Below are 22,268 nucleotides of genomic sequence, written 5' to 3' on the forward strand. Positions count from 1 at the left end.
CCACCTTAAGTTTAGATGCATACAGACAAAACATCCAAGACATGGTTGACAAATTTCTGAACAAATATAATTTATTTTGATCAATTTTTTCATCCTACGCGCAACTATAATACCATGCATTCATACATGCATATCCAGTACACTACAGTTCCTTGTGTATAAGTTAAACATACAGATGGCAAACTTTCAACAATGCCTCAAAAATCAATGCCAACCTGTTTTTTTTCATTGGTTATTTTCGGCAAAAGTTGAACCAGGTTCGATCTTCCCGACAACTGTCGGCTACCGTCGCCAATAAGGTGAGTAATTGTATGGAAACTGAGCTTAAGTAAAAAGCTGTTGTACTTCAAAATCCAGGCAGAGCTTCTATCAATTTATCAACCATTATCTTAATTTGATCTTCAGTCATATACTCTGCATTTGATATGGCATTAACGATTATGATTGTCTCTTCTGGTTTGATAGCATGAACCCAAATACGCCCATTCATTCCAATTGTTATCTCAAACTTGATGTGTTTTCCTAATTGCCTCAGTAAACTGCATTCCTTAGAGAGCATTCTGGGGAGATAAAAGGTTGGACTGGTTATACAGTATACAGAAAGTAATTAAAACATACATATAATTTTTCTGTTTTTTGTGTATATGCTGACGACATAAAAACTGTTCACCACAATACAATTTTTAAAATAAAATGCTCTTCATAATTCGTTTAATGAATCAAAGGGTGGCCTTTCCAACTTATCAAAATTGGGCACTCAGACAAGGGGTCCCCTTTAAAAATTTTAATACAACATACAAATTTTCGACACTTAAATACAGAAAAATTTGCATACACCAGCCTAAATACACAGAAGATAGTCAATACTGTATATTATATACTAGAAAAATAATGAGATAAACTCAACTTACTTCCTTACTAAACCTAACGAACATTTAAACATATAGCCGCCTCTACTTCTGTTGATAACCCCTAGCCCATCACCTTTTCCCCCACCATCTATGCAAACCATTTCTGGCTCCATATCCTTGTTAGCTACCAACAGCCTTCCATATACTATGTCTCCGATCTGAAACCAAATGTGAATCATATGGTTAATATTGCATACAATGTTGAAGTATGTGCAAAATCATCATAGTGCCATTAATACATTGGACCTACAATTGTAAGATTGGGGGAATCAAAGGATTAGGATGTGGTTGGTCACTCATTTGAGTCCTTGGGAAATGTTCCCTCTCTCCACACAGAATGGAGAGTTGGTATCTGGTATGTTTGAATAACGATGTGCTGATTACTGTACTATTTTCCATACATTATATCGTCGCTCTCATCCCGAACTAACACAATCAAATTAGATTGTGATTGTGTTAGTTCGTGAAATCACAAAAGCACGTCAAAATAATTGTTGTTACAGATTTTTTGTGTGATAATGAATACGACAGTGCCTGACAACCAATACCCACTCGTTTTCACGCTACTGTAATTTCACGAACACATTAGTTCGTGATGTGATCAACGATACATATACAATCCCTACCCCCCCCCCCCACCAGAAATAAGTATATGCTTAATTGGTGTTGAATAGGGAAATACTATTAGGTTCAGGTTCATTACACTACGGTATACAAAATCAACAAATTTTGGTACAGAGTAGTCTACACAAAATTTATCATAAATTTATTTCAATTAAAATGACATCTAAATGTACTGTACCTGAACATTTGGACGGTTTCGTTTTGTTGCCCCTTCAAATGCTAAGTACGACAAACTAGCTGCAACGCTACCCCCAACATCTACTACAAACGTATCTCCAGCTTTTTGAAGCACAATACCAATTACAAATTCTCCTTTTGTTGGTACATACTGAAAAGAAAGTATTTAAACCTTTATTTTTAAAAGCAAAATTGTAACATTGTGTTCATATAGGTAGGCCACCTTGTTTGTTCTTTCTCATACACTACTCTCAAATAAGTTCATTTTGTTATTAACAAATCATACGTATTTGAATAAAATCGTAAATAAGCAGGAAACAAATTATTTCGCTTTGTGTCAAGTCAAAAACCTAAATTCTATTAAACAAGAACTTAAAAAGCCTCAATTCCTCATCACTTTTCCAGCCTAGATAGGGTGATAAACTAATAATTTTTTTGTGATAAACTAATAATTTTTTTGTTTTGAAATAATAGCAACACATACTATACAAAATCAGTCTTCTATTTTCCAGTTAAGTTTTGACAGACTTAACAAATTTTCAATTTCTTTTATTCATACGGTACATAGGCCTAGATATATCCTTTGCAAACATTTAAAAAAAAAAAAAAAAAATTTGATTGACACGATCTCCTGTTAAGGATATATGATTTTTTTGAGTAACATGACCTCCGAAAATATGGCCGAAATGCTATGTTATTTACGTTGGTTACGCTTCGCTGTTCAGCATTGTTTGTTCTCGATCGAAGTTATCTATCGCAGCGTGAAAAGGGCGTATAAGCGGCTATGTAAGAACACACAGTGATCGCATCGTGTTGGAATGACTTCTAAATTAATTCCCATATCGTAGAGAGCAGTCATAATAAGAAAGTACTCCATCATTAATTTTATGCTGTTTAGTGTTGTTAATTAATGTTTTACTGTTTTTTTAATTGACTTTCGACAAACTGGCTGGGTTTCGACAAACTAAGATTCATGGTTTTCGAGTCGGCAAACTGGCAATAAACCAGTTTCAGCAAAATACTATGCCATTTGGCATTCAGCAAATTGTGTTTCGACAATTTTGGCTAGGCCTAGATCCCTACCACCAAGCCTTCTCACATGGCCTACACCCTCCCACCCAACAAAAGAGAAAGAGCAGCTGCCCAGGCTGGGAAGTTCTCAGGCTAGCCTAGACTAGGCCTAGGCCTACCCTTTTCTGATGGCAGTCAACCCAATACATTTCAGGCTCCTTTTTATGTCGTATAATTCCACATTTACAAACGATAACTTCGTCTGATTCTTGACGTAGCCCTGGACCAAGTCTTATCTTTTTTGAATCATCTCCTTTTTCTTTCAGAACTACAACATCGCCAGGGATAACGATTCTGCCTTCTATGTTTTTGTTTTCCATGCTGCCTTCCACCATTTTGGGTCACTATCGTTTGTTAATGTTTACGCATGCTCAGATCAATCAAAACATCTATCCACAGACGAAACTTCCGGTGGTTTTGACACGAAAATATTAAGCCAATTATATTGGTGAAAATGTCGCATTTTGTGGATAATTTCTGGGTAAGTCAATAGTATGGGTTTTTGGTCACACATTGGTATACATTTCAGATAGATACAATTGATAATATTTATGCTTTATAGATGGTAATCATTGTCAGGCCGGGTATGTGAACTCTGGCCTGACTGAAGGAAGATCGCTGCGACCGTGCATTGGTGGTGGAGGTGTTCCCTGTCTACCACACAAACGTCTGGTGTCCATTGGCTTGTGTGTATGTCTTTCTTGTTAGTCTTTGGCCTACCTATATTAAGAACACGAAGAACAGTCACAATTAAACGTACTGTACCAAGTAAATCATGCCTAGGCCTATCTGTTATTCAAACCAGGCATATAATTTATAAATATTATTTGTGAGGTGAGCGCACTCATTCAATATTTTTGAGGAAACAGTTATACCATGAAATTTAAATAACATATTCATCATCATAGGAAATGTTATTTTCGGACATACCATAGTGCAAATACAGGAAGACTAATTCTTGAGCAAGCTCCACCGATCAAGTTCAACATTTCAGATTTGCATGAAATTGTCAGAACAACATCTACAACAATAATATTGGTGAAAATTTCAATTAAATATTTCGTATTTCGTTTTACTTACAGCATCATTATTTATCATATAAACAATAAACATTGACAACGAATTTCAGAATACAAGAACATGACTATTTTAGATGTTAGACCAAGATGTAACGCCTAATCCCAGAAGGCCTGTGCTGGGAATATATCCTTAAGGTGCAAAAAAAATTTTTCCATGCAGATTCTGCCAAAAATTAAGACTTGGTTTATCTCTAATACACTGTATAACCATGTATGATATAGGGACCTATATTCCGCACACTACTTTACAATATGGGTCTAATCCACTTGTAAGTGAGCACTTGTGAACTGCAGCTAGTTCTTACGTAGTAAAAGAAGAGTGATACCCTCCTCCCCACCCACTATATTTTAAATTTCTGCAAGTTTCAAACTGCAGCCAAACCAGTAGACCTATACCATGTACCACTTGATTTTCCAAGCAAGCACCACCCCACTGATTTCTACTATAATAGCTGGATTTCTCATCGGCCAATTCTGGTACAGGAAAAAATGAGGCCTCCGAAGCAATGTTGGAGGGCCTAAGTGACGTACCAGATTAGACAAGTTTCTTTTGCCATTTGTTTAAATTATAGTAATAAAAATAACGATTCTTGCAATACCTTTCAATAGATTTAAATTTAGGAAAAACTCTGAATGCCTTGCAATTATGTAAAAAATTAAAATATGAAAAGATTACTCTTCGTTTGAACAAAGCCGAATTGGATTTTAATATTTTACATAAATTTAAATTTAACGTAGGAATTTTTTTCAAACCATCTAACCACTAGACCCAACTGTTTATGCATTAGCATCATCACCATTATCACCATTATGCAGTCTTAGACTTAAATATTTGTGACCCAACAACAATCTAGTACAGCACTACTTCACCTCCTAGTTTAGAAAATGTGCTCTAGAATCCTCATTTTGATTATTGTTTTAGAATGAAATACTGACATATTTTGAAATTTTTAATTCATTAGATATTTCATTCTACATTTTTGTTGACCGGTAAAGTAAAGTGTCTTTTCCCTTGACTATTATTCCATATTGGGAAACTAGATTGTTAATAATCTGTTTGGCTACGCGTTCCTTTAGTATAGGTACTATTGTTGAAGATAAATTTTTATATCAGATATTGAGGAGTGTAATCTTTTGAAGCATTTGAAAATCATGATAAATAATTTTCTATCCCAACTAGCATTGAGTCTTCTCCAGCCAAAAGTACTTAAATTAACAGAAGTCTTAATATCTACTGAGCGGCAGTTTGGCGCAGCGGTTGAGGTTCCGACTTTCAATCGTAAAGTCTGGGTTTCGAGTCTCCGCTGGGCAGATTCGCTTGTGTCCTTGGGCAAGGCACTTTAGCTACATTGCTTCAGTCCACCAAGCTGTATCAATGGGTACCAGCAATCTGCTGAGGTCTAACCTGCGATGGACTAGTGTCCCATCCAGGGGGAGTACAACTCTCATCCACTTCACACTACAGAAACTGGGGATAAGCTCCAGCCCTATGAGCCCCAGTGGCTCAGAAAGGATTTAGTTAGTTTTAGTTTATCTACTGAATACAAAATTCTACTTTCTATTCATAAGTACTTGTAAACAATAGTATTTTGCATACTATTACAGTTAGATCAAATACGGCAACAATAATCAAAATGAGGATTCTAGAGCATAGTTTGAAGACTACGAGGTGAAGTAATGCTGTACCAAATTGCTGTTGGGTCACAAATATTTAAGTCTTAAGACTAAAGAAATCAGTCTGCATATTTCGAAGAGCCAATTTATTTATTTGAGGAGAGCAATAAAGTACTTGTAACATATGATATGTAATATGGAGTCTAACCAGTGAATAACTGTCATTAGACATAAATACTGTATTAAAACATAGTAAATTTTTATGAGAATTGCTTTAACGTCACATCGATTAATCATGAAAACAACCTAAAGCATTCATCTAAGGTCAACTTCATTTATGCCATTTTCATTGTGTTACTCAGTTTTCTCATGCCGTTAATAATTCTCTTGTAATAACAAAATGCCAGAAAAGTTGAGTTTTCACAGTAAGGCTGAAATTTATTGATTGTTCAATTTAAATGTACTGTAGCATTTTTCTCTGTTACAATATTCTCATGTCTTAATAAAACATTTAATTTTAGTGTTGACTTACTGTATGCTATGTAGTACTGGCTGTGTGGAGCTAAAAACAAAATGAATTGGTATCTTTTTGTATTTAATTAAGTTATTTTCTAGCTTTCATTGAAGATTAAATTAAGAACATGTTTTAATAATAGCACTCAATAGATAGTGTTTTTTGCATAAGCCATTTAATTTGCTAGTTATTAGGTGTTCCATTTAGTAAAGACACAGAATTCTCATGTATTATTGAAAAATCAACTTATTTATTATTTGATTTATTTGATCGGTAATTAAATCTTTTCATTGAATTTTTTAGTGTTCTACCAATTTTTGCTACATCATCATTACTCTAATAAATCATCATATCCACTCACTGAATAGTGATTGCAATGTACATAAGACTAAAGAAAGTCAGTGGAAGTCACAGTTCCTGTGCATTCAAAATGGTTTGTCTGCCAAACATTACATTTTATAAAAGAAAGAATAGAGTAGACAATATTGTTGACCTTATTCTAAATCTGTTGTTACTGAAAGAATGAATGTACCGCCCAGTGTATCTTGTCTATTATGCATCTTAGAATAATTGTGAATATGATGGCAGAAAATGAAAATACCTTGCCTTGTAAAAGGAATAATATGGTATTAAGTTTGATTTTTAATTTAATTGATCAAAATACTAGTTATTCATTACAAAATAAAGCAATCATTTCAGACTACCAAGTTTGCTGTTGCTGTGTTACAGTAGGTCTATGTTTTCAGGAAATTTTAAAAATTGTACTGATACCTACAGTAGGGTGGCACTCATCTCAAATATTATTTTTAACAATTATCACCAGTGATGAGATTGGGGTTAACCTTAAAGTAGACCATAGGCTTGCTTTGCGAGTCATTGATATTGTGATATGAGATTGCTTACAATTGTAAATTCAGTGTTAATATCCGGTTTACAGTATATTTAAAACCTTGATGATCAATTAAAGAGATCATTGTTAATGATGATAGTGTCTTCTTTGCGCTGGTATCCTACAATAATGTGACGCTCATTTTGCATTTACTGTATTTGGATACATTTATTCACGTCATGTACAGTATATGCAGTTATATACAGTGTGCAACCACCTCTGCTTCCTGGTCGTGTACAGTACTATAGTAGCTGCAAATCCCAGCAAGTGCACCAAGCCCCTTGGAATCGAGAGTCTATGGGGAGGTATTGTATGTTTCCCCCTTAACTGAGGACTAGTATGTATGGTTACACCCACTGGATGCTGCAGGGTTGTACCTGTATGCAGATTTTTATCTAAACAATTTCAACCTTGATTAGAATTGTCTAGACAAGTGTTACACCTACATTTAATAATTTAACCTATATTTTACAATGAAATTAGACCTAACACATGTATTTTCGATAAAATTAGACCTAAATAATACATCAGGAAAAGTACAAGATTTGTTGAGACAAACAAAATTGATGTGGGAGTGTTGTTTTACATTTGTAATGTTATGTTACAATATACGGTAGACTATCTGTCTGCCTACCTTCACCAAATATGAAACTGAGGCTAGAAGTGCTCTCTGTAATGTTTGAAGCTTCAATCACAATAATTATGTGGGATTTTTCTTGTAATTTGTTTGAATTGGATTAAGTAGATATGATTTCTGATTTTATAAATAATAAAAAAATTGCTTCTGGATATAAGAACATGACAAGCCTAGTGCTTCATCTTACAGCTTTTGAATTTGTTAAAAAACATTTTTTTATTTTTAGCATCAAATATCACTGTCACACAACCATACATTGGTATAGCTCAGTCACATTATATTTACATCAGAAATCTAAAAGAACTACCTGTATAATGGCCAATGCCATTAGTTGAGGAATAAGAGGTTTTCAGATGTTCATCTCTATGTGATTTTCAGTATAATCACAGATACCTATAAAATATGGGACATGCACTTGACTGACAAACTACCTTCTTAATGATTGACTAGATAAATCTAATGCTAATTATATACTATACTACCATACTTACTGTATGCTAAGATCCGAATGAAGATGCTTTTATTATTTCCATGCGATGGATTTTAACGAACCCTCTCCTCCCTCCCTCCACCCCTCCCCTAAAAAGAATTTAATCTGAAAGATCCACATTAATATTAAATTTGTTATTTTCTAGCATAGTTCTACTGTGAGAGTCTTCTTATAATATGAATTACAAGGCTATCAGTTTCCCTATGTATACCGTACCTAAGCTTTAATTCTACTGACTCAAAAAGCCCCACTGGAGATTATATTGCGATTCCCACACACCAGTAGGGTCAATTTTTGCAAATCCCCTCTCCCATGTTTGGGACTTGAAAATATGGGATGGTCTCGGAGTTTGTTGTCCACTTTATAGATAGCTGTACTTTGAAAAGGTGGTTTCAAATTAAAGAAGTCTTGAATGAGTTTTAACTGTATATTATGCCCTATTGTTATCTTTGAGCCCTTTAATATGAATATTAATATTCTGATTATTATTAGCACGGTGAAACATACTGTAAGATCTACATTGTCTAGAGAATGAACTCATGGTGATCCATCACCTCTAACCCATTACTTCCTCTCATCATCATCATAATGTTAGAAATAATTAGCACACTCGTCTAGGAACATGTGTGCAATTATGATTGTATTAAATTTCACCTTTACAACATATCAGTGATTTAAGACTTCCTATGCTACCAATCAGTGGTATTTTGGTAGTGATAATATTAAATGATAATATCTGACTGGTGCCAAGTATTTCTGAAAGTCATTATAAAACCAGACAGGAAATAATTTAATGTCCTGTGAAAAATCAGCTTGTTAAATATAACTAGTTAAGTTGCCGAGCGGTGAAGGGTGCGGGGGCTTGTGCTAATACTATAATAATAATAATAATTCTGAATTTATATAGTACCTTGCTTTGTCACAACCTTGAGGCGCTTAACAACAAATATAGAGAAGAAAATAAACCATAAACAAATGTACAGTTGTACTGTTAATTATTTATCCAATATTTTGGGTGTTAGTTTATTTTAGTTTAACAATTAGTTTGATGATTATTAATAATTATTACAATAGTTTAGGTATAATTGTGACAATTTATTCAACTCGGTCCACACAGTAATTCTTACAGATTCTTTCATAGCGTGTTACTTTGTTCCCAAATCTTCTATTTATTTCCCTTATAGTATCTTATCTTTCCATTCTTATTCCGTTCTTATAAAAAAACCAGTGAGAATTCCTATTCTTTTTTTTTCTTTTTTTGTGTTCGTTATTTATGTCTCCTAGTGAGGCTTGGGGAGTGGAGAAATTTGTTTTTGGTCAAGTCCCCCCCCCCCCACCAGACAGGTCAAGGCCTCCCCCATTAGACAGAGTTCGTCGGGGTGTCGGACTATGATAAAAAAAATCCTTTATATGATAGGAATTAAATTCAAGACCTTTGGATTAGAAAGCAAGCATCTTAGCCACCAAGCTACAGGTACATAGCTCCACTCACAATAATTCCACCCCTTTTGAGAGAAACTAGTTTTACAAAGTACAAATTCTAATGGATTACAATGGTAACCACTGCACCAATTTAAAGTTCCCCATCTTTGTTGAGAGGTTTGTGAGGGGTACTTCCTTCCTTGTACTGCAGTACTGATCAGGGGGTACAATACTGTACAGTAATTTCACTGCAGTGAAAGTTTCATAGTTTTAACCATTTGTAGACAGTGACTCTAATCGATTTCAGACTTTTATTGAAGATTTTTTTTTTTTTTTGCTGCTGCTGCAAGGGAAAGAGGACAAACCTCCCTTTTTGCAATCTTCTGGAAAAGCATGTGAAAATTATAATATGAATTAGAAAATGTAAAGCTTAATCATAAAAAACAATGTAATAAAAAAAAGGTTATTAATTATTTGACTATTGTAAAATTGTATTTATTTAGTAAGAATTACAACATAGAACATGTTGATTTTATTCCCAAAGCAAACTATAAAGCAAATTATGTGAGGATGTTTGTTAATTGGCTGTTTAATAAGATTAATTAATTGATTAGGTGTTTAACAAACATTCATTGGCTTTAAAACAAATGTTAAGTCTGTGAATGACACATTAATAGGTCTACCTTTAGTAAGAGGAAGGGCTATCCTTTTTACAATAAATTGAATGAAGTTAGATAGAGGTAAATGATTAAATAATTTGTTCGTGCAGTAATGGATTACCGTTTTTCAATTCAATTCACCATAATATTTATTTCTCTTTCATTTATGTACAATTTGTCAAAAATAGATTTTTTTTTAAAGAGAGAAGAAGACCCAAGTAGCTTGTGAAGAAAATATGCTGTTTAAAGTATTAAAGAAACATAAAAGGAAAACCATTTATACCAGTGATTAGGCCCAATAGAAAAGTATATGTTTATCACCCTCACACACATGCCTTTTATAGTATTGAAAAAATATATATTTAAAAAAAAATTTTGGGGGAAAAATAAATTTAATTTTTTTTTTGTAGGGGGTAAGGAATTATTATTTGTTTATTTTGTTTTACTTTGAATATCAATGCTCAAAATAATTGCTTTCCTCCTTAGCTTTGTGTGGAAAACTCATCTGATCAAATTTTCTACACAAAGTTTACTAAACTAAGTAGGCATAATTTTGTACACAAACGCTAATTGGTTGGCTCGCCCAGTGCAGTGCACATGGTTGTTGTTTCACGTACAGTACACAAACGCTAATTGGCTGGCCCAGTGCAGTGTACATGGTTTTAGTTCGTCTCAGCAGGCCCAGACAACACCGCAGCTCTGTTGTTTAGAATATCCAAGTTATACCTTTGTTGTATACGAATCCCCCGATTTACATATGCTTTCCGGTCCCATACCGTACGTAAAATCGAGGTTCTACTGTAATTTTTTTGAATGTGAATACTGTTAATTGCCCTGTAGGCCTATATGGTGTACATAAAAATTGGTTGGAGGGCCAAAGTGAACTTTTGATTTAACACCAAGCGCCGCACCCAAACTTTGATGTTCTAGTGAGCTTCAAAAACCTCCAATCACTGCTTTTACATCACCTTTATTCTCAGTTTTAATGTTACTCTTTTCATATTATTGGTGTCGGGTGTTTTTTAGCCAATTTTGATTGGCGGGCCGCAAACATAGGGTTTTTAATTCATTGTTGCGAGCTGCATAAAAATCGCTGACGGGCCACACTTTGCCCACCTGTGGCCTATATCTTGCATAGGCTAGAGTATCTTTAATCCATTGTAAGAATTACATTTTAGTAGCACTATTGTTTTTATAGTATAGTATTTCCTTGAATGGTAGGTTTATTTCATGTCATTGAAATCTTCATCAGTAATCTTTATAATTTGAATAGAGATTAAAATAGAAGGATGTGATTAACTCATCTGGATCATTATTGTTTAAAGATATTGTTTTAATTCCTTATTTTCCAATTTACCTTTTCATACTTTTGCTTCACAAAAGTCCTGATTGGATTATCTTCAAGTAGTAATTGTTAACTTCAAATCAGGATTTTAAATTTAATTTAGTTCAGTTTATGAGTTAATTATTTTTAATCAGTGTTGCATTTTTCTGCATTTCTGTTGGTTTTGATGGTGGAGTAAAAGCAGTTTTCTGATAAGGTTCATGCTATTCTTTGCTCCTGGCAAGATTGTATTTTAATACTTTGCCAAATAAATATTATTATTATTATTATTATTGTTAAATTAAGAACTCCAATCTGTAAAATTGACTTTTCTGTTTCAAATTCCTGGATCCACCACTGTTTTGGCATAGGTAAAAAAGACACATTATGCTGCAGTTAGTAGGGGGAAAGTAAACATTGACATGACTGGCAATATTAATGAGAATTTGCAGATTATGTATTATATTTCAAATTTAAATGTCTACAGTAGTTTCGAGACAAAAACTTTAACCAGGTGAAAATAAGTAATTTAGATCATATTTCTTCATGCTGAGTTTGATTATTGTTCTAGTAATTAATAGGAAGATATGCTTTGTTTTGGATAAGTAAACTTGCGACCTGGTTTTTGAACTTATTATAATAATAATAAGACTTAAATTCCGATTTTCATGGAAGACAATGATAGTCATACCATAATCGATTAAAGTATCGTATTGATAAATAATTCTAACAGATTGAGGTGAACCATAGAGACACTGTACCCAATGTGTACAACCTTGTCCTCAGGAAGCTGGGAAAGATGATCCAAGTGTGTTCGTTCCATGCCTCGTTAGGAAGGAAGCAATACAATCTGAAGCGTAACATCGTTCATTAGCATATATCCGCCAACCTTACTGTTAAGTGTGAATGCTGATATACTCATTCATTCACTCATTTATTTATTCTCCTCACCACGATGTTAGCTCTGTTGAAATATTATATCCATTGGCCGGAGGTTTATTGACAGTTAATAATGTGTTGATTTTTTAAAATAAATTCATCAACTTGTTGAACTTCTATAGGCATTAATATGAAGGTAAGTGGAATTTATGTTGAATATACCTTCAAGACAGTCTGTTGTACTGTATGATGTTGCATTTATATAGTATATGAAACCTAATTATAATTTTCATAAAAAACATGATAAAATACTGTGTACAGTTTATTATTTTCAAACACAGATTAAGAAATGTTGTGTATTTTGAATTTACGAATTAAATGATAATAGTGGGGATTTATAGCTGTTTATCATCCATGTTCATTAAGATTCAAAATTTGTATTACTGTAATTCTTATGTACATGCAAATTTATGTTGTAAGTTCTTATGCTGTTTTTTTTTTTTTTTCATACTCTCACTACAGGGGGAAAAGAACCAGGGTTTTGCAGTTCTCTACAATAATATGAAAAATGGCACTACTTCTACTAAAGAGTTGGAAGACTTTATTCGAGAAAGGTAAGTCTTACTCTTGCGTACAATAACTGGTCAGTGGATGCAAGTGTAAGTTGGGAAAATTGATCTATGAAAGCATAGCCTTATGATACTGTAGGTACATAAAATAATTATACAGTATAGGAGTGATATTTTGCCACACATCAAAATACATCAAATATAGGTCGAAGATCATAAGACATCCTTTTTTATTGTCAAACATACTATGATTCTCTACGAGCATTACTTAATTTAAGTTATTTAATATATATTTATTGGTTCAAAATTGTTGAGATCTGTGCACCTGCGTTTCTATAGTTTATGATGTACATTGCTATATTTTTGCTTTTATTGTCATTTCCCAAACTGCAATGTTAGAATGAGGATATTTAAATATTTCCAAGTATTCGCTTAGGAAATACGGTCGGTGTTTGACCTTGTTGTTATACAAAAGGCTTATTGATATTTTACCAGAAAACATTCATAATAGGATTTTTTTCAATAACGTTTCTATTGATAACAGTGCCTAGAAATGTAGCATTCTCCTTGTGGATAAGCAGGATATTGTTAATTTTAATGACAATCGTATCTATATAATATGCTAATTAAAGAGTGTCAGTGCGATTTTTGTAAGTCCTTTCATGTCTTGTCATCACCACCAATTACAAGCCAATAAGCATCTGTGCAAAGAATATAAGAACGGTACTTGCGAGGAAAGTGTTTCCATCTTAATTTATAATTGATTAACCTTCATCAATATACAAAGTTAGCTATTCAAATATTTGACATTTAGTTTTATTGTTCATGTCAATCATAAAATAAAATGCTTCTATATTTTAGTTTTTATTTCTTTTATTTCTATAGTTATTGATCCATATCTCAAGAGATTTCAAAAAGAAAAAAATTATTGAATCTATTTAATATCTCTGTTGTTTACACATAATTACACATAAAACATTTTAATTAAAATTTCTAAGAAGTAGCCAATATCCAAAGGCCAATCCATATGCGGGTAAATAAATATTTGAATAAATTTTACAATCAATCAGGCATTTTGTGGTTTGAACTGTACATGCCCATATCAAGGTCAACCAACAAAAACAAACATACAGTACGCCACATACACACAGTGTTGTGTGTATGTTCATATGTTTATGTTGATCGGCCTTGGACACGGGCATGCGGGTGTGCACGCATGACTATAAAGAGTGGTCAAACCTTATAAAACATAGTTATAAAAACCAAAATTCTATAATAATAAAATTCTAATTATGAAAGTAGGATACTCCTTCAGTGCCTGTTGAAAAAGTAAACAGTCTGAGTTGTTTGTTTCATTGTGATGCACTATGGTGTGAACTCAAGAAACACGCTTTTGCTTTGAGTTCAAGGTCATCTTAAATTTGATCCCAACTCTGAATCTTGTGTTTGTAACTTTTGTATTCTTCAAGAAAATCATTATCATTGTCATCAATGTCATCATCGATCAATGTTCTCACAAAGTTGTCTTTCAAAGGTTCATATGTTTCCTTGAAACAGGTGATTAGAGGCCCATCTGGAACAAGGGCTTTCCTTTTTGAGGAAGTTTTAGTATCCTGATAAGAAGAGATAAAAACATGCATATTGTACAGATGAGCATATTGTCCTGCATGTGTACTTTCTATATACAATAGACACAATATTGAGTTTGCTATGTGGTGGTTCATCCTTGTCATTAAGTCCAAGTCAGTCTATGATTTTGTTTACCTAATTGGGAAGCTTCAAATGACATACAGTAATGTTGAACAATGTTCTAATAATATCCTCTTTAACTCACTCTTTAAAGCCAAATTCCGATAGATATTTTTTTAAACATTTATATATTGTATACAACTGATTTTTCTGAAGCCTGATTTCCATAAAAATCGCTACACGCTATCTCCGACTCTTTTGGTGATGCTGATTGGTCAGTTGAATCAGGGAGCATTTTGCACTGCACTGTTGCGATTGTGTAGCGATTCTATGGAAACCAAGCTTAAGACACAAAAAGCATATTTGAAGAAAAACCTGGGAGTGATTAATGAGATACAGATTTTTGAATATTTAAAAAAGATGAAAAAAAGGGTGGTTACGCCCCTTTTTACCCCAGTGTTTAATTAACAAAATCTGTATCTCAATAACCGCTTCCAAGTTTTTTGTCAAATATGCATTTGTGTCTTGGAAGAATGAGTTGTACCAGACCTTGATTTAAAGAAAAAGCAGGAGAGCTACTAACAGCTCTCCTCAAGAAATTGAGGAGAGCTGTTTTTTAGCGACAAAATTTGGTCAAACGGCCAAATTTTAGCACTAGGCCTACTGTTACTGCTGTCTCTTATACACATCTTGTGTACAGTTTATTATTTTCAAACACAGATTAAGAAATGTTGTGTATTTTGAATTTACGAATTAAATGATAATAGTGGGGATTTATAGCTGTTTATCATCCATGTTCATTAAGATTCAAAATTGTTGAAGAACATTGATAGGATGAATTATTGTTGAAGGAAGAAGATGAGGCCTAAAAAAAATTGTTTGTTTGCCCTCCAGCACCCGCCCCTAGCTCAAGGAAAAGAGGGCCAACGTTTTAAAAAAAATTTCCTTTTTTTTATATTTTTTTTTCATAGATTTTAAAAGGTGATCTTTATTTTTCTCCATTTTGGATATGAAAGTTGTCTAACTTTGGTGTCTGATGTAAGGTATCACCATTCTACTTTAGGCCTAAATTCATTGCAGAATATCAATTATGGGTTATTTTTATTCAGTCTAATAAATACCCTTTGAAAAAATAATAGTGAGACAGGCTTAATTGCAAGCATTGCGATTTAATATGTTAATTTTGGTGACAGGATAAAAAAAGAAACCTTTTTGCTCCTTCCCTATCTATACAATTTTCAGCATTAAAGGGCAAACAAACAATTTATGTTTTTTAAGCCTCACTATTATAGTTAAAACTGCATTGCAAAACATTTATTTCATTCAATCATATTTAAATCCAGGCAGACTTGGACTGCAGCTCTAGTTTCGTTCTTGATAATCCAAGGGTCATGTGTTCAAATCTTGAGATACTATAGAATGTTTTCTCGAGACTAATAACAACTCCACTCTCTGCTTTCGTAATAATACTTAGTTCATATAGTGTCTATTCCATCCTGTAAGTGGCGAGTCACACGCTTTTGGATTTGAATAATGTATTAAATTTCCTTTTGTGGATTATATTCGTTCTACCTGTATTTACCTGTTAATGTATCCAACCTGTTTATTATCATCTGTATGAAGCATTTGAAATGGGAAAGGAAATGTTTGCAATGTGTAAGTTGTGCATTCATACAATCCTTTACTACTCTTAACTAATAAGTTGAGAGCATTTCAAATTTTCACCAGGGATTTGATAAAAGTGTTAATCCGTCGCAAAAAACTTCGCTTTCTTCATTATAAAATGTACAGTTTACCCTTCATGCCCTATTCATTATTGTACATTGCAACTGGTTGGTACATATTGTTTTCATTTTGGGGTTAAAAAAAGCAAATTATTTTACCACATTTACTGTAACCTACATGCCAATATTTAGCCTAAAAAATCATGTTTTATCATCAGTACTAAGATGTTTTTAAACTTTGGTTCTGATATTCAGTTAAAAACGGATATACAAGAATTGCATTTTTATGTTATCTGTACTGTATATTATAGTATTTGGACCTTAGATAAACCATTTAAATTTTATTCACTATTAAGGTCTTGTAAGCCAATACTAATTGGCTTAAAGACAATATAAGATAGGATACATTTATTTATGCCTATTTATTTATTTATTATATTGTATAATTTGCTATTTTAAAAATGTTACTTTTGTTAATTAATGTTTACATACAACATTATATCTTTTAAAGCATAAAAAAGAATATATTTGCCAAATATGGACCAAATTATATGATTGATTGATTATTCATTAATTAATAGATTAATTGATTGATGATGGATTGATAGTATTCCTCCTTATTTCCACAATAACATTATTTGGTATTTTTTGTCAGACTTGACTGTATAGACAGCATCTTAGCACTCGCACTGATTTTATATATTTTTTTAAACAAAAACTGCTAGACTTATGACAACTTGGCTAATATGATTTATGGGATTAAAGAAATAGTATTTTTATTGGTGTGACATTTTGACTCGAGTCTTTTTGACTGAGTTTTTTTACATTTAACATTTACCATAATGGAAATCTGATGGATTGGATTTGTGAAGCAAAGTGAGACACTATATGTTCTTCATCATGTTGGCAACCATCATGTTCAAAAGAATCTCTCATCATTATTATTATAACCGTCATCATCATACCATCACCATTCTTATCAATGCCATCATTATATTGTGATCATCATCGTTAGCATTATCATTATCGTACCGTCAGTGCCGTGCTGTACACTGGTGACATCATATTGTCATTAGCATCATCATTGACTTTGTCTCATCATCTTGTTCATTTGATCATCATAATCTTCAGTACTTACATTATCATACCACAATGATCATCAGCTTTTTTATATTATGACCATCATTTTCATCATCATCATATCACAGCCAATGCCTTTACTATCATAGGCCTGCCATTATAATCATACTGTATATCATATTGTCATTTATTCAGTATAACATCATTTGATTCTCATGTTCATTGTCATCCTTACTATCAGTATCACACATCCCATCATCATTATCTTACCTAATCATGAATTTTGCTCAAGCTGTTCCTTGGCCACTGGTGGTACTGTACCATACCAGTAGTGAGAAAGTTCCAACCCTACATACAATACTAGGCTAAGCTAGGCTCTACAAGCTCTGTCCTGAAATACCTTGTTAATTTGCACTGCAGTCTTGCTCCAATTTTGCAATTCAAAATCCCTTCATCTCCCCATGAGGCTCTTCACTGGAATATTTATATTATTTTTCTCCCAGCAGTCATCAAATAGCCATCTGAAAATATTATGAATTTTAGATTGTGAATTATGTAGCAAGGTGTCCTTTATACAGTTTATAGAACCCTCCGATGTTTTGTTTAATATGATTGTTTTTTTTTAACATTACAATGACAGTATTCATGTTAATAATGAGCATTTCTAGCACACCAGTATTCATTTTCAGGGAATATTTACATCATTTTGACTCCTTAGTGAACATGTTATATTCCCAATACAACTGTTTTAGGCAATGCTGATGTCATAATTAGATTCATGCGTTTTACTCAGGCTGGTTATACTGTTATGTGTGTTGATTAATATCCTATAAATACTATATGTTATTACTTTAGTTGTCATTGGAATCATCTTGATCAGGGGTGGGCATAAAAATCAGTCGGAGGGCCAAAGTGAATTTTTGATTTAACACTGAGGGCTGCATCCAAACTTTGATGTTTACAGTTGTGCTTTCAAAAACCTTCATACACTGCTTTTATACCAATTTATTCTCAGTTTTAACATTACTTTTTTACAGATAATCAGTATCTGGTCGTAAAAAACATGGTGTTTTCTAGTAACAATTTTTTGGTGGGCTGCACAATAAGGTTTTTAATTCATTTTCGCGGGCTGCAAAAAAATTCACTCTCAGGCCGCACTTTGCCCATTATTATTATCTTTATTATCTCATTCTCGTTATAATAATTATCATGAGTATCGTCATAATCATCAATAATTATCTTTATTTTTAGAGGTTATTTTTATCATCATAATAATTATCAGCATCATCATAACCATCATTAATTATCTTTACTTTTAGAGTTTACTGTTTCAGATCATCTCTGCTCAAGTCAATTTTTTTTATTGTGTTAAATTTCATTCTTCATTATACTATTTCAGTTTTCTTGAACATGGATATTCCATACCATACAATGGATTTATATACTGCAGTATAACATGCCTGTAGTAATAATTAACATGAAGCTTTATCTTATGATAATTGTTCACTCACGTACAGTACCTAAATTAGTAATGACATCATGGATAGTACGACTACTTGAACATCTAGTCATATCCAAGCACTTGCTTTTAAAGGTTATAACCCAAGGCAGAGATAGTAATAATCATATTTGGAGTTAATCTAACATCTATAAGAGCAAATCTATAAGATATGTTTATATAGTAGTGGGTGTGTGTTTAATTGGCTTGTGGTTTATTAAATGTGTGCAGTATTTTTTACTGAAATTTTCTGGGTTAAATATTATAGTTGTTTTATTTATAATGGGGGGATCGTCCATGAAGTTTTGCTAACCACAGTATTTTGTTGTTGGTTAATTTTATTATAATATATTTGTTGGCATTTCTGGCTAACAGGATGAATCACATACGGTCCAGATATTTGCTATTTCTGGGTTTATGGTTTATAAATGGAATGGATTTGCCATGTTTTCATTTATCCACAATGTTTTCTATAAATTTATATTTATTTGTGGCTTCTATCCATATTATTGTATAGGTAGGTTGGTTGATTTCTTCAGTGGAATTTATTTGTTGGCATGTATGGTTTGTAGTTTATAATGAATCACTTGCTGTCGACATAATTGTTACATGTTTTTTTTCGATGGCATTTCTTGGTTTGTGGTAATGGATTCATCATGCTGTTCTTTTATTGACAATGTTGTTATAAAATGCATTTTTTTATGGTTCGTTTATTTCAATGACATTTAATTTCTTGGCATTTATTAAGTCCACCAGATGGAATCTCTATAGTTTGACGTTATATGGCTCTGTTGTGCATGACATGCAATAAAACTACATGTTTACATTCATGATAGGAAATGTTTATCTAGTATGAAAGGTCTGCTTTCAATAATAATAAAATAATTATAATTTCTAGCATTTATTAATTCATCATCTATTCACCCTATAGTATTCAAAGCCATAGACATAGAGCTATATTTACAACCCAATGGACAATTTATCTCCTTTGTTTGTTCAACACAACAATTTAAATAGATGCAACAATTTGTTTTCTATATCATAAATCTTTCTTCAACAAGCTAAATCAAAGGTAAGAGAATGAAGAGTTACAGTATTTAAATTACTTTCTCATAAAATACAAAATAACTTTTACCATACTATGGAAAATGTAACATATTATAACAATCTTCTGAAAAGATGGACTATATAGACAAATTAATACAAAGATACTATGGAATCTTATAGCGCATTAGCAAGGCCACTATTACTATTTACATATTGTTTCTGGGAATGTTGGAATTGATGCCTGGTATGGGGTGCATATACTCAGCTTAATAAGGAAGCTAATTTAATTTGTTAATGGTAATATAATAATTATAATTAATGCTAATAATGTTTGTCCTTTTAGCACAAATTCTAGAATGTCTTCTCTATTATATCTAATATCCACTTCTATACATATTTCATGAGTTATTGTAGATCAATATTGTGTTCGGTTAGTTCTACTTCACTGAGCAGTGAGAAGATTCATTCATTAAACCGACTCATCATGTTGGCTTTTTTCCCAAGCAGTCAGGAAGTTCCATTGATGCGATTTTCTCTCACATTCTCTATCCCCGCTGGATGTGTGTAAATTATATTTGATTTTCTTATGACTCATAAATTAAACATGCACAGTATTTACCTACTCACAATGAATCACGAAAGAAAGTGTTTAACAAATCCCGCAATTCATTTTATTGTCATCGGTATAAGGTAGAATATTCTTAATGGATATTGGCAGTAAATTTTTCTTTGAATTACAAAGTATTGATCTTGTTGACTTAAATAATAATTGGAAAATGTTAGTTAATATCATAATTATATAGGATGTACAATATTGAGCAATTATATTTAATTAAATTAAAATATGAATTGCTTACATTATATACTGTATGAATAAGTTTTCCTTTTTTGAGCGAATACATTAAACTCTTACGAACCAGAATGAAATTTGAATCAGAATGAAATTTAAATGAGATTTGATTGTGAGATTATGAGATTTAATGATTTACAGCTTTTGTATGAAAACTCTATAAGTATAACACCATCTTGTGTCTACTTCATAAGGTATCATTCGATTTATGTGTAGGCTCCCGTGACAAGTATTAACATTAGAGAATATATATCGTTGCCTTCGTGTGTAAAGGGGCACTTTCGTTACCACTTACATTTGCACATACATCAAATGAATTGAATCTGTCATTGTCAGTACATATTATCCTTAAAAACATGAGCAAAAGCACCTTGTATTAACCATGTTGTATATCTATTTATAAAGAAATATTTTGTAAAATTGGCAACATTTTATTTCCATATCTTACAGTAAACTTTTAATACACACAATATGTTTTATTCACAAAAACCACAAGTTATTACTTTTATTCATTTCAGATCAGGTATTGAAGAGACATACTCTAAGAATATCAGTAAGCTGTCAAAAATAGCCTTAAACAGCTCTACATCAGGGTAAGTAATCTGCAAAATCTGGACATGTGACACAGATAATACAGTGCCCTCTATAGGCTCTAAAGTTCCATTGTAAGGTATAATTGGTAGCAAACAAGTTACTTAATAAACAAGGATTAGTTTGGCACTTATATCTACTGCAGATGAGACAGATTATTAATTTACATGGAAACAAACTGAAAAATATGTGATTAGTAATATTGTGAATTTTTTATCTATTCTTTATACTAGAAAACCTGTCTAGTAGGATATCTGCAGTTCTCCCACAAGGCCCCAATACAAAAGGACAACAATTACATTAGCATTCATAAAAACAAGTAACATATATGCGGCTATGCCCTGAAATCTTCACTACAGTAACATATCAGGCTTATATAATCCATAATTTTGTTTCTATAATTTCAGGTCATTTGCACCTTTTTGGAATGTCATCAAAAATGCAATGGATAAACTTGCTACTACTCACCTAAGATTTATTGCAAAATTACACGACTTGGTGAAAGAGGTACACAAGTATGGCGAAGAGCAGCAGAAGAAACACAAACTGGTAAATATAGATTTCATAGTCAATGTTGTAGAATAGCAAATATTGTAACTCAAATAATGTAAAGTAACACAATAGACTGAATTAGCCACCAAACCAAAGCCGTTATAGTGGGTATAACATCAAAACAAACAGCTAGGTGGTAGTTTTTACACACAATATTAAACCTCTGCTCGAGTAAATTGTGACAGTCTTTAAACTCCTCAAACTTATTTATTTCTACATTTTATTGTAAAATAACTTATTGAAAAGCCTTGGTAAATATTTCTCATCACAGTATTGACCCGCTAGATTTGAAAGAAACAAATGGAAAACTTTAAATATTTTTGCAAAGCCGTCTCACATGAAAACGGGCCTAGCCCTAGACTACAGAGTCATACAAAT

At 32.5% G+C, this 22,268-nt stretch overlaps 2 protein-coding genes across 2 annotated transcripts in view; one reads left to right on the plus strand and one right to left on the minus strand.

The window, feature by feature from the left end:
- Window positions 1–45: 45 nt before the first annotated feature.
- On the minus strand, window positions 46–3,152 carry LOC117106306 (exosome complex component RRP40-like). The gene is made up of 4 exons (XM_033247667.1): window positions 2,903–3,152; window positions 1,714–1,863; window positions 912–1,069; window positions 46–560 (listed from the first exon to the last, which is right to left on the minus strand). Exons 1-4 carry the CDS (start codon window positions 3,116–3,118, stop codon window positions 347–349), a joined length of 738 nt encoding a protein of 245 aa, XP_033103558.1. The 5' UTR covers window positions 3,119–3,152; the 3' UTR covers window positions 46–346.
- Window positions 3,137–22,268, plus strand: part of LOC117106321 (F-BAR domain only protein 2-like) — a 56,775-nt gene continuing 37,643 nt past the window's right edge. Inside the window, exons 1-4 of the mRNA XM_033247692.1 lie at window positions 3,137–3,264; window positions 12,813–12,904; window positions 21,266–21,340; window positions 21,746–21,887. Coding sequence (XP_033103583.1) covers window positions 3,238–3,264; window positions 12,813–12,904; window positions 21,266–21,340; window positions 21,746–21,887 — 336 coding nt within the window. The 5' untranslated portion in view covers window positions 3,137–3,237. The remainder of the gene's footprint in view (window positions 3,265–12,812; window positions 12,905–21,265; window positions 21,341–21,745; window positions 21,888–22,268) is intronic.

Source organism: Anneissia japonica, unplaced genomic scaffold (genome assembly GCF_011630105.1).
Source record: "Anneissia japonica isolate Jap-2015-1 unplaced genomic scaffold, ASM1163010v1 scaffold287767_len825999_cov190, whole genome shotgun sequence".
Taxonomy (NCBI): domain Eukaryota; kingdom Metazoa; phylum Echinodermata; class Crinoidea; order Comatulida; family Comatulidae; genus Anneissia; species Anneissia japonica.

What these genes read in the sequence shown, in the direction of transcription:
- LOC117106306 (XM_033247667.1), bottom strand. Translation starts at nt 3,118, where the DNA reads ATGGTGGAAGGCAGCATGGAAAACAAAAACATAGAAGGCAGAATCGTT. An exon ending in TTGACTGCCATCAGAAAAGG is followed by an intron (nt 1,864 to 2,902) that starts GTAGGCCTAGGC and finishes CTTTCTTTTCAG; the next exon opens with TATGTACCAACAAAAGGAGA. An exon ending in TCGTTAGGTTTAGTAAGGAA is followed by an intron (nt 561 to 911) that starts GTAAGTTGAGTT and finishes TTATCTCCCCAG; the next exon opens with AATGCTCTCTAAGGAATGCA.